The sequence below is a fragment of the Rhinoderma darwinii genome, unplaced genomic scaffold (assembly GCF_050947455.1).
Source record: "Rhinoderma darwinii isolate aRhiDar2 unplaced genomic scaffold, aRhiDar2.hap1 Scaffold_126, whole genome shotgun sequence".
Classification (NCBI taxonomy): Eukaryota; Metazoa; Chordata; class Amphibia; order Anura; family Rhinodermatidae; genus Rhinoderma; species Rhinoderma darwinii.
In genome coordinates this window covers 503838-517339 of record NW_027461958.1, presented here as the reverse complement: position 1 = coordinate 517339, position 13502 = coordinate 503838, and the positions used below count along the sequence as shown (strand labels likewise).

The 13502-nt window shown below is 39.2% G+C and overlaps 1 protein-coding gene across 1 annotated transcript; it reads left to right on the top strand.

The window, feature by feature from the left end:
* The first annotated feature begins 2146 nt into the window (after nt 1–2146).
* LOC142699080 (syncoilin-like) lies at nt 2147–13118 on the top strand. Its single transcript, XM_075847988.1, has 3 exons — nt 2147–2178; nt 12209–12980; nt 13083–13118. The coding sequence occupies exons 1-3, from the start codon at nt 2147–2149 to the stop codon at nt 13116–13118; spliced, it is 840 nt and encodes a 279-aa protein (XP_075704103.1).
* The last annotated feature ends 384 nt before the right edge of the window (nt 13119–13502 follow it).

The following is a 13502-nucleotide window of genomic DNA, read 5'->3' as shown; positions in this document are numbered from 1 at the left end:
GAGGGTGGACTGGCAGTACCTGACTTGAGAATATATTTTTTGTCAGGACAGTGGAGAAATATTTTGAGTCGGAAACAATCTCCGTTTATACAAAATATTAGTAAGTCTAGTAGGGGTCATCTTCAGAATATACTTCAGGTAATGGAGTCCGGGCAATTGAGAAATTGTAAGGAGTATCCAACAATATAAACAGAAACTGTGGGAGGGATCCTCCAGCTCACCTTTGATGCAGGTTTTCTGCGCTCTGCACCTGGATCTCCGTGACGGCTCACGGTGTTGAAGACAGGGAAAACAAAAGAATAGAGGATCCAGCGCAATTAGTTAAAATAGAACATTGTTCCAATTTTATTTTGGGTATTTAAAACAAGATCAGTCCCGAGTGTAATGCTTAGCGATAGATAGATAGATAGATAGATAGATAGATAGATAGATAGATAGATAGATAGATAGATAGATAGATAGATAGATAGATAGATAGATAGATAGATAGATAGATAGATAGGTAGGTGCCTACGCGTTTCAGACGCACACCAGGTCCTTCCTCATGGCTTTTTGTTAAATGACAAACTATCAGGGGGAGGTTTATATCCGGTTACCTACAGGTGGTAATTAAAACTAGTAGCTGAAACTAGTTCAGCAAAGTAATGCTGTTGGTTCAGCAAAGTGATGCTGTCCAGCATATTGGTTTTTAAACACAAGAGGGCGCACAACTGGCTTGAGCAATTTATGAATGGGAGCTATGTATCGTAATGGAGCTGTCCAGCAGAATGGTGCTGAACTGAAACGCCGGTGAAGTGTTATGTTGTTATTCTATAGTAGTTATCATGTTTATCATATTATTGACACTGAAACTGTCCAAAATGATGGGGATACCAAATGTTCTAGTTGTAGCTTAATGAAATGGTATTTCATTTGTAAGGCTGACGGATATAAACCTCTTTTATGCTCACATCGAGAAATTAAAAATATGTATTATAGGCTAAAAAATACAGTATTTCAAACAATTTAAAATAAGTTCTGAACTGAAAAGATTACTATAATTAAGTATTTGGGGCAGATATCAGTATTATTTTCTTACTCATGGATACTATGACAGGTGGAAATAAAGTACATCGTACAGAATAGTATGACCCGACAAATACATGAAGCCAATCAGATGGCACTATAGTTACAGTATTGCTTTATTAGCCAAGCTTTTGATATTTCTAGTTTGGTATTAATTATTCTATATTATTTTTGTTCATTATTTTTGTTCATTACTCACAATTAGGAAATTATACACATTATGAAGAATAATATATCCCGACAAACGCATATGGTCGTTTAGATAGCGTTGTAATATTACTTTGTTGACCAATGTTTTAAAGTTCCTAAATTTGTGTTACTGGGTCTATATTATTTTTATTCATTAGAAATGGAACATAAGTTCTTTTCTGAAGTTTAATCCATCGGGGACTCTCGTTTTTAGAGTGAATATCCAGTAGGGTTCTCGTGATAAGATTTTGTGTTTTATGTTACCCCCTCTAGTTGGTATTTTTACTTTCTCTATGGCATAACATTGAAGGCTTGTAGTAGATCTATTATGTTGGGTTATAAAATGTCTTGCAACATTGGAAATGTTTGCAATGTTTGGATTTTTAATATAACCAGATGTTCCAATATTCTCACTTTAAATTTACGGCTGGTACATCCTATGTACATGAGATTGCATGTGTTGCACTCTATAATGTAAATTAGTGCTTCACTATTACAATTGATGTGATTTTGGATTGTGAAATTCTTTACATTATCTGAATCTCTGAAAGTTTTTGTTGGTCTAGCATATGAGCAAACGTTACAGGGATGTGAGCCGCATCTAAAGAAACCCGCATAATGAAGCCAAGTAGGTTTTAAAGTATTTAGCGGAAGAACAGAGGGAGAAAGAACATCACCTAAAGAGGGAGCTTTTCTGGGTACTACTTGACAACCGTCCTTCAGAATATCTGACAAGATGTCGTCTTCCATAAGGATAACTAAATTTCTTTGGACAATTTTCTTAATAGCATTGAACTGGGTACTGCACTGTAACACCAGGGTGGGTATATTTCGAATGGTATTTTTATTGCATTTTGGTTCAAGAAGTCGATTTCTAGGTTTATTCTCTACAATGGAGGATGCTCTTTTTAAGGTCCATTCTGGGTACCCTCTCTTTTGTAGTCTCCTTTCTATTTGTTGTTGTTCCACTTGGTAATTGCTATCGTCACTACAATTTATTTTCGCCCGGTACATCTCACCCACAGGAATTGATGATATGGTCTGTTTGGGATGACTGCTTGATGCATGCAGGATGGTGTTTCCTGAGATGGGTTTGCGATAGGTTTTAGTGTTAATTATTTCTCCTGATTGGCCTGTGAGTTCTAGATCTAAGAACTGAATAGTGTTTTTTTGGACCAAATGAGTAAATTTTAAGTTAAATTGGTTGTCATTCAGATAGTATATAAAGTTAGCGATGTCTGATATATTACCCTCCCATATAAATAGCAGGTCATCAATGTATCTTGAATACCAATTGATGAATCTGCCAAAGGGATTAACAGTAGAAAAAAGAAACAGTTCTTCCCACCAGGCCATCACAAGATTTGCCACGGAGGGGGAGAACTTGGCTCCCATTGATACTCCTTTCAGTTGTAAATAGAATGTACCATCGCATTTAAAAAAATTGTGTGTCATAAGAAAAGTAAGTGCCTCAAGTATGAAAGATTGTAATTCATAGCTATAGGCACTGTGTCTGAATAGATGATGTTCTAATGCCCTCTGAGCTATATGCAGTGCCGCATCTGCCATGAGGCCAGGTGAGCCGACGGCCTCAGGCGGCACCACCTACCCATAGGGGGGAGCGGCATTTTCAGCCCGGGACGGACTGGACCGGGGGGAGGGGCCATGCAGACGAACATAGCAGACGTGCCGAACGTCTGTAACACTCCTCCTCCTCTCTGACGCTGCACACAGTACATGCAGCCAGAGAGGAGCAAGTCTGCAGGAGGAGCACGAGCAGCACGAGGTAAGTTCCTGCCTTGCTGGAACCGGGACCCGTGACGTGACTATACTGCAAGGGGGGGTCTGGGCATTTTACCGACAGCAGAGGGCTCTATGGGGCTAGAATAATCCACCCCATAGAGCCCTCACATCACTATAATGGAAGGATTAGTGTAGGTGGGGGAGGGTCTGAGCGTCTAACTGCAGAGAGCTCTATAGGGGGGGATTCTGATTCAGATGCTCAGACCCCCCTAACATTTCAGTATAGTAACTAGTCAGGGCTCTATGGTGGGGGGATAATTCCCCCCTATAGAGCCCTCTGCTGTCAGTAAAACGCCCCCCCCCCCCCTCTTGCAGTATACTCCTGGCTTTGTAGCTTTCCTGTGCTCAATTAGCGTGGGAAAGCTACAATCAGAGCTGTGACTGGTGAGTCTCACAGTCACTCACAGTGCACACTGCATGCGGCAGCCAGTCTGACTGTGAGTCTCTGACCAGTCACCACCCACACACAGCAGAGAGGAGAGACTAATAGTAAACCCTCAACTACTACAGTTTCACAGGCATTGATTATGACAGCTTCTATAGAGTAGTGATTAGCTCAGGGGTGGGCAAACTTTTTGACTCGCGGGCCACAATGGGTTCTAAAATTTGACAGAGGGGCCGGGCCAGGAGCATTTGGAGGGAGTGTTTGGGCCGGATATACTAAAGCATTAAATGTAGTGTGTGCAAACCTCATAGCACAGTAAGAACACTACAACCCAATTTATTAACTGTCTTTCAAATGTGAAAAATAGCCCTTATCAGTTAATAAATTTGTCTCAAGGAATATGCAAGATATGGCATTTACATACTATTTCGCAGATACTGGGAGGAGGAAATGTAAATAGATTAAAATAACATACGCACTGTGATTTATCAAGAAAAAAGTTCTGTTGACTCTGTAAATTAGCTGCCAACCTCTGAGCAGTAGCCGCCCGTTCTTGTGTTGACTGCTTGCTAGCATAGTTTGCATGCTTCGTGGCAAAGTGACGGCTGATATTGTACTCTTTGAAAACCGAAGGGCTTAATGGTGACGTGAAACTAAGTGAAAATTAAAGTGAAATAAAGAGAAATACGCGCCACATTAACAACGGTCAATGTGTTTTGAGTGCGCCATCTATTGGGAAAACGTGGGCATTGCAGGGAAAGGGGAAAAAAAAGGAGGTTTTTACTATAATTTGGACAAGTTCGGCGGGCCGGATTAAAAAGCCTAACGGGCCGTATGTGGCCCGCGGGCCGTAGTTTGCCCATGTCTGGATTAGCTTGTCTGCCTTACACATGAAGGTTGCTGGTTCAAATCCCCGCTGTTTTTTTAAATTTTTTTTTAATTTTTTATTAATATTAATATCTCGTATTGGGCCTTGTTCACACTAGCATTAATATACGTTTACCTCTCTTCCGTCAGAGGAAGAGAGGATCGATATGTTAAACGGAAAGCAACGGTTCCTTTAGAATTACCATTGCTTTCAATGGTAATTCTTTTGTATCAGTTGCTTTCCGTTTGTCTCCGTTCGCTAGGTTTTCGTTCTTTTGAACGGAAATAAAAGTTCGGCAGACTGCACTTTTGTTTCCTTTAAAAAAAACGGAAACTTAGCGAACGGAGACAAACGGAAAGCAACTGATACATTAGAATTACCATTGAAAGCAATGGTAATTCTAATGGAGCCGTTGCTTTCCGTTTAACGTATCGATCCTCTCTTCCTCTGGCGGAAGAGAGGTAAACGTATATTAATGCTAGTGTGAAAGAAGCCTTAGGGCCTGTTCACATCAGCTTTGGCTTTCCGTTCTGGGGTTCCGTTGGAGGTAACCCCGCAACGGAAAGTCAAACTGAAACCACAGCTTCCGTTTCCGTCACCATTAGCGCAGTCAACTGCGCTATTGATTCTGTCACAAAAACGGAAACCTGCCGGAATGGTGACGAACGGAAACCATTAGCAATGTTTCCGTCACCATTGATTTCAATGGTGACTGAAACGGAAGCTGTGGTTTCAGTTTGACTTTCCATTGCGGGGTTCACCCGACGGAAACCTCCCACGGAACCCCGGAACGGAAAGCCAACGCTGATGTGAACAGGCCCTAATCCTTCCCCATAAACCTGCCCCCGCTAATTAAAATAAATATATTATATAATGTATATAGCGCTGTATCCTGTATTCAGTGTCAGCGAGTCCTGCAGGATCGAGCTGTTACCGATCACATCTAAGTTCATAACTTAGATGTGATCGGTAATAGGCGACCTAATGGATTCAGGTCTCAGCGCTATATACAGCTGCTCTGTATACAGGATACAAAGCAGCTGTATCTCAAAAAGTGCAAATCATTTTCAATAAAAAGTAATTAAAACTTGCACCAATAACCTCAGTAACAGTATGGAGGTATTATTCAGTAACAGTATGGAGGTATTATTCAGTAACAGTATGGGGCTATTATTCAGTAACAGTATGGAGGTTTTATTCAGTAACAGTATGGAGGTATTATTTAGTAACAGTATGGGGGTATTATTAAGTAACAGTATGGGGGTATTATTCAGTAACTGTATGGAGGTATTATTCAGTAACAGTATGGAGGTATTATTCAGTAACAGTATGGGGGTATTATTCAGTAACTGTATGGGGATATTATTCAGTAACTGTATGGGGATATTATTCAGTAACAGTATGGAGGTATTATTCAGTAACAGTATGGAGGTATTATTCAGTAACAGTATGGGGTAAGATTCAGTAACAGTATGGGGGTATTATTCTGTAACTGTATGGAGGTATTATTCAGTAACAGTATGGAAGTATTATTCAGTAACTGTATGGGGATATTATTCAGTAACAGTATGGAAGTATTATTCAGTAACAGTATGGAAGTATTATTCAGTAACAGTATGGGGGTATTATTCAGTAACAGTATGGGGGTATTATTCAGTAACAGTACGGAGGTGTTATTCCGTAACAGTATGGGAGTATTATTCAGTAACAGTATGGAGGTATTATTCAGTAACATTATGGAAGTATTATTCAGTAACGGTATGGAGGTATTATTCAGTAACCGTATGGGGGTATTATTCAGTAACAGTATGGGGGTATTATTCAGTAACAGTATGGAGGTATTATTCAGTAAGAGTATGGAGGTATTATTCAGTAACGGTATGGGGGTATTATTCAGTAACAGTATATGGGTATTATTCAGTAACAGTATGGAGGTATTATTCAGTAACAGTATGGAGGTATTATTCAGTAACAGTATGGGGGTATTATTCAGTAACAGTATGGAGGTATTATTCAGTAACAGTATGGGGGTATTATTCAGTAACAGTATGTAGGTATTATTCAGTAACAGTATGGAGGTATTATTCAGTAACAGTATGGGGCTATTATTCAGTAACAGTATGGGGCTATTATTCAGTAACAGTATGGAGGTTTTATTCAGTAACAGTATGGAGGTATTATTTAGTAACAGTATGGGGGTATTATTCAGTAACAGTATGGGGGTATTATTCAGTAACTGTATGGAGGTATTATTTAGTAACAGTATGGAGGTATTATTCAGTAACAGTATGGGGGTATTATTCAGTAACTGTATGGAGATATTATTCAGTAACTGTATGGGGATATTATTCAGTAACAGTATGGAGGTATTATTCAGTAACAGTATGGAGGTATTATTCAGTAACAGTATGGGGTAAGATTCAGTAACAGTATGGGGGTATTATTCTGTAACTGTATGGAGGTATTATTCAGTAACAGTATGGAGGTATTATTCAGTAACAGTATGGGGGTGTTATTCAGTAACAGTATGGGGGTATTATTCAGTAACTGTATGGAGGTATTATTCAGTTACAGTATGGAAGTATTATTCAGTAACAGTATGGGGGTATTATTCAGTAACAATATGGGGGTATTATTCAGTAACAGTATGGAAGTATTATTCAGTAACTGTATGGAGGTATTATTCAGTAACAGTATGGAAGTATTATTCAGAAACCGTATGCAGGTATTATTCAGTAACAGTATGGAGGTATTATTCAGTAACTGTATGGAGGTATTATTCAGTAACAGTATGGAAGTATTATTCAGTAACTGTATGGGGATATTATTCAGTAACAGTATGGAAGTATTATTCAGTAACAGTATGGAAGTATTATTCAGTAACAGTATAGGGGTATTATTCAGTAACAGTATGGGGGTATTATTCAGTAACAGTATGGAGGTATCATTCAGTAACAGTATGGGTGTATTATTCAGTAACAGTATGGAGGTATTATTCAGTAACATTATGGAAGTATTATTCAGTAACGGTATGGAGGTATTATTCAGTAACGGTATGGAGGTATCATTCAGTAACAGTATGGGAGTATTATTCAGTAACAGTATGGAGGTATTATTCAGTAACATTATGGAAGTATTATTCAGTAACGGTATGGAGGTATTATTCAGTAACGGTATGGAGGTTTTATTCAGTAACGGTATGGGGGTATTATTCAGTAACGGTATGGAGGTATTATTCAGTAACTGTATGGAGGTATTATTCAGTAACAGTATGGAGGTATTATTCAGTAACAGTATGGGGGTATTATTCAGTAACAGTATGGAGGTATTATTCAGTAACAGTATGGAGGTATTATTCAGTAACAGTATGGGGGTATTATTCAGTAACAGTATGGGGGTATTATTCAGTAACAGTATGGGGGTATTATTCAGTAACAGTATGGGGGTATTATTCAGTAACAGTATGGGGGTATTATTCAGTAACAGTATGGGGGTATTATTCAGTAACAGTATGGGATATTATTTAGTAAGAGTATGGGGGTATTATTCAGTAGCAGTATGGGGTATTATTGGTAATGTAGGTCTTACAATCTATGTACATTACTGTGGTGGGGGCTGTGGGGAAATGTGAGTGGCAGCAGATGATCAGGCTAAGAGACAGTCTGCAGAGTGGCATGTGATGTACTTTGACATGTAGGTGATACTTACGTGTAGGTTGTGGGCACATAACTTGTGTACAGCCCAGGGCCTAAGATGATATTAATCCACCACTGGCATCGAGCCAGCACAGGCAGACCACAACAATACAGCAGGTAGAGAAAAGAAACCGGCCCAGGATGTGCCACTTCAAAACAGCACTAAGCGCGATCCGTCCTGGACTGGTCTGAATGTAATTGCAGAGAGTGACGGCACAAATGAGACTGGCTGCCGAGGAAAGATATGGGGCAGTGCAGGGCAGACTGTACTATTTGCACTGCACTGATTGGCAGTAAGAATAATTCTTTAAATATTTTCCATACTTCAAACAGCACTTTAACCCCTTAATGACCGGGCATGTTTGTACCTTAATGACCAAGCCAGATTTGTCAAATCTGGTATGTCTGACTTTATCAGAGAATAACTCTGTGAAAGTTTTGAATATCCAAGTAATTCTGACATTGTTTTTTCGTCACATGTTGTACTTTATTTTAGTGGTAAAAGTAGACTGATACAATTTGCGGAAATTAATTAAAAAATAAAAAAATGGAAGAAATTTTGTAAAAATTACCATTTTCCCCTATTTTTAACTGCAATATGTCACATATGTACACACATACTGTACAATTTTTTTAATTAAATATATATTTCTATCTCTTTACTCCATTTTGGCAGCACTTTTGAAAAAATAAAATAAATTTTCAGCAATTTAGAGGACTTACAAATTGAATAATAATTTTATAAATTTTGAAGTACATTTTGTTTTCCTGCACCAAGCCAGGTTTTCAGAGGCTCATAGGTGTCAGAATGGTGGAAACCCCCACAAATGACCCCATTTAGAAAACTAGACCCCTTAAGGTATTTACCTAAGGGTATAGTAAGTATTTTGACTCCACAGTTTTTTGCTAAATTTAATACATAGCAGGTGGAAAAAAAAAAAATTCACTTTTTTTCATAAAAGTATCAGTTTGAAGACAAATTTCTTTGTAAAGTGACCATGAGAATGAAGAAACACACCACAAAATCTATCACCCTGTTTCGCCTGTTTTCAAAAATACCCATATTGTGGCCCTAATGCGCTGCCTGGACACACGGCAGGACCCAAAAGGAAGGGAGCACCCGGAGGCTTTCAGGACTCATATTTTGCTTGAAAATGTTTTAGGCTCCACTGTACATTTGGAGAGTCTTTGAGCTGCCAGAACGATAGAAACTCCCCATAAACGACCCCATTTATAAAACTAGACCCCATAACGTAATTATTTAGGTGTATAGTAAGTGTTTTGAGCCCACAGTTCTTTGCTAAATTTAATGCATATCAGGTGAAAAAAATAATAATTTCACTTTTTTCATAAAAGTATTAGTTTGAAGACCGATTTCTTTGTAAAGCGAACATGAAAATGAAGAAACACACCCCAAAATCTATCACCCTCTTTCTCCTGTTTTCAAAAATACCAACATTGTGGCCCTAATGCGCTGCCTGGACACACGGCAGGACCCAAAAGGAAGGGAGCACCCGGAGGCTTTCAGGACTCATATTTTGCTTGAAAATGTTTTAGGCCCCACTGTACATTTGGAGAGGCTTTGAGCTGCCAGAACGATAGAAACTCCCCATAAACGACCCCATTTAGAAAACTAGACCCCATAAGGTATTTATTTAGGAGTATAGTAATTATTTTGACACCACAATTCTTTGCTAAATTTAATGCATATCAGGTGAAAAAAATAATAATTTCACTTTTTTCATAAAAGTATTTGTTTGAAGACCGATTTCTTTGTAAAGCGACCATGAAAATGAAGAAACACACCTCAAAATCTATCACCCTCTTTCTCCTGTTTTCAAAAATACCCACATTGTGGCCCTAATGCGTTGTTTGGACACACGGCAGGGCCCCAAAGGAAGGGAACACCCGGAGGCCCCAATGTACATTTGGAGAAGCTTTGAGCTGCCAGAATGATAGAAACTCCCCATAAACAACCCCATTTCGAAAACTAGACCCCTTAAGGTATTTATCTAGGGGTATAGTTAGCATTTTGACCACACAGGTTTTTCGCTAAATATATTGAAATTAGTCTGTAAGAATTAAAATGTACTTTTTTTCTGAAACAACATAGAAATTTTTATTATTTACAAGGAATAACGAAGAAAATGCACCCCAACATTTTGCTGGAATGGTTTTCGGTGCCATGTCGCATTTGCAATGCACTGGAGGGACCAAAACAGTGGAAACCCACCAAAAGTGACCCCATTTTGGAAAAACCTTCAAGTAATTTTTCTAGGGGTATAGTGAGCATTTACACCCCACGGGTCTTTTGCAGAGTTTATTAGAATTAGGGCGCGAAAATTAATATCAAAATTTTTTCCACTAAAATGTTGCATTTTCTCATTTTCACAAGGGATAAAGGAGGAAAAAAAACAACCATTTTTTTATAAAGCAATTTCTCCCGAGTACGGAAATACCCAACATGTTGTCATACGTTTTTTCATTAGAAATGAATTAACCCTTTCAGGACTGATCCATTTTTTTTTCATATTTTAGATTTTCACTCCCCGCTTTCCAAGAGCCATAACTTTTTTATTTTTCCATCAATAGAGTGGTGTGAAGGCTTATTTGTTGCGGGACAATCTGTAGTTTTCATTGGTACCATTTTGGGGTACATGCAATTTTTTTTGATCACTTTTTATTAAATTTTTTTGCAATCCAGAGCAAAAAACAGGAATTCTGACACCGTTTTTTAGGTTTTCTTTTTGTGGCGCTCACCGTACGCTATAAATGACATTTTTACTTTATTCTGCGGGTTGGTACGGTTACGGCGATACCATATGTATATAGGTTTGGTCCTTTTTTTTAGCGTTTGCGCAATAAAATGACTTATTTATAAAAAAAAAAAATTCTGTGTCACCATATTCTGAGAGCCATAATTTTTTAATTTTTTAGTCAAAAAAGCTGTGTAAGGGCTTGTTTTTTGCGGGACGGATATAAGTTTTTATTGGTACTATTTTCGGGTACATGCGACTTTTTGATCACTTTTTATTCTTTATTTAGGGAGCGGTGGTGACCCAAAAAATTGCGATTCTGTCGTAGTTTTTTATTGATTTTTTTTGGGGTGTTTATCGTGCGGGAAAAATAACATTACAGTTTTATAGTTGGGTTCGTTACGAACGCGGTGATACCAGATATGTGTACTTTTTTAACGTGTTCATTTTTTTTCTATAATAAAAGTCTTATTATAGGAAAAAAAGCATTTAGTGTTTATAGAACTTATAACTTTTATTTTTACACTTTTTTTAAAACATTTTTATTACTTTTTTGTTACTTTTTTAACTTGTCCCACTAGGGGACACTTAGTCTTGCAGCTTTGATCGCTGCTAGAGTACATTACACTACACACGTAGTGTGATGTACTCTAACTGTCATTGTGACGTGACTGTCACACTGACAGGAAGCAGAGGAGGAACGGCCGGAGGCTGTTCCTCCGAGGCTTCCGTGCATGGCAACCCGGAGGTCATTATCTGACCTCCGATTGCCGTGACAAGCATCGGTAGCCCCCACGATCACTTCGTGGGGGCTGCCGATGTGCTTCAAACCACTTAAATGCGGCGACGGCAATCCGTCGCCGCACTTAAGGGGTTAACTTCCGAAATCAGCGGCGATGGTCCGCTGTCCAGCAAGACTGATGTCTCAGATGTCTAGGACAGCTGTCAGCGCGGGTCTGTCACTCTGTGTTTACACAGAATGACAGTTTGAAATGCGGACGAAAATGAACGTCATGGTGCGGGAACTAGCAGCCGACAATGACGTTCATTTTCGTCCTTGGTCGTTAAGGGGTTAAGAGGCAAAGATACGGCTTCTACCACTTAATTTATGTTTCCTCAGTTTAAAAAAAAATAAATGAAAAATTAAACAAACAAGCATGTATCCGGTGCTCCCAAGTGCCTGCTATAGATACTACTATACACCATATACATTTGTTTGTGGTATATAAGGGGCATGTATTTGGTGGAGTTGTTTTTATATATGCCATATCTACCAATTTGGCGGGGGTGCATTAGCTTGTATTTCTTATGATCATTTTGGTTGAGATTCCTACTTGGGATAGGGGGATTTTATGAGCGTAATATATTATATATGTGTATATATATCCATTCCTAAAAACACAAATTTGTCAGTTTTATTTACATAAGGTGGTTCCTGTCTCTTTAGGGTACTTGCTGTGCCTAGTCCCCCTTCACCAGTCACTCCGGAACTTTTGTCCCTGGAGGACATTGGGCTAAGGTTCCAGTATTGTATCGCAGCTGTGGAAGACTTGGAAAGGGAACGAAATGAGCTCATACGAGAGCTGGCCATACTTCAGGAGCCCTCATTGGAAGCTGTACAACAGGCACATGAGGAACTAGTGCAGGCATATGGACAGAAGGCTCAGACAGAACTGGAGAGGGACACTTTGCAGGAAGAGATACGAGGAATACGTCGCAGATTGTTCCGAGTGACTAAAGAATGTGTAGCTTGCCAATACCAGCTTGAAAATCGGCGTCAGGAATTAGCTCAGAAAACAGCAGAACACAAGGAACTAGAGACTGTTGCAGCTCGGTTGACAGAGGAGATTTCCCAACTGCGGAATACCTTTACTCAACAGAGACAGGGGGAAGAGCAGCGAGTTAGAGCTCCACAACGCAGGCGAATCTCACGTGAACTGCAGGAAAGAAGACAGCTCTCTGCAGACCTGCAAAGCCTGACTGAGGAACAACACAGTACCCTCCAAGACCATTATGAGCCCAAACTTCTTCAACGCTTGGAGTGTGCTGAAAGAGGGACACAAGCCCTAAGAAAGGCGCAGGAAGAGTTGCGAAAACTAAGAGGGGAAATAAGGCCACTCCAAGGAGAAGCCTGCCAACTGCAGGCTCAGAAATGCAGTCTACAAGAGCAAATTAATCTCATGAAGAAGAAGAGGGAAGAAGAAGTGCTGCTATACAGGGTATGGATGGAGTCAAGGACAGATTTCATAAATGTTCATCTTGTAAAAAGAGCTACTAATATAATTCATATATGTAAGCCTCTGTTCACATTTGCTTTGTAGGCTCTGAACCTCCATCCAAATGTCCATCAGATTTAACAGGAAAAATTCCGCTGCATGCAGCACTATTCTTCCCGTCAAAACGATGGACATCCTGACCAAACTCATTGTAAGTCAATTGGGTCCATCATACGACGGATCCGTCACAGCGGCTTGATTTTCATTATGTACAAAAGCCAAAATGCAAGTGTGAACATAGTGTAAATGTTTTTGTGGGTTCTGAGAACTGCAGATATGTGAGATAAAGTAGTGATCATTGGGGTGGACATTTTTCTGAAGTGCTGCAAACTCAGTAAAAAACACTACAGCCTCTACCCATCCCGAACTAGCAATTGACACACAACAGATTGTATTCAACTATACAGCAGTAAATAAATGCATACTGATGGCAATGTATATCTGCAATCTCTGCCATTGTATAAA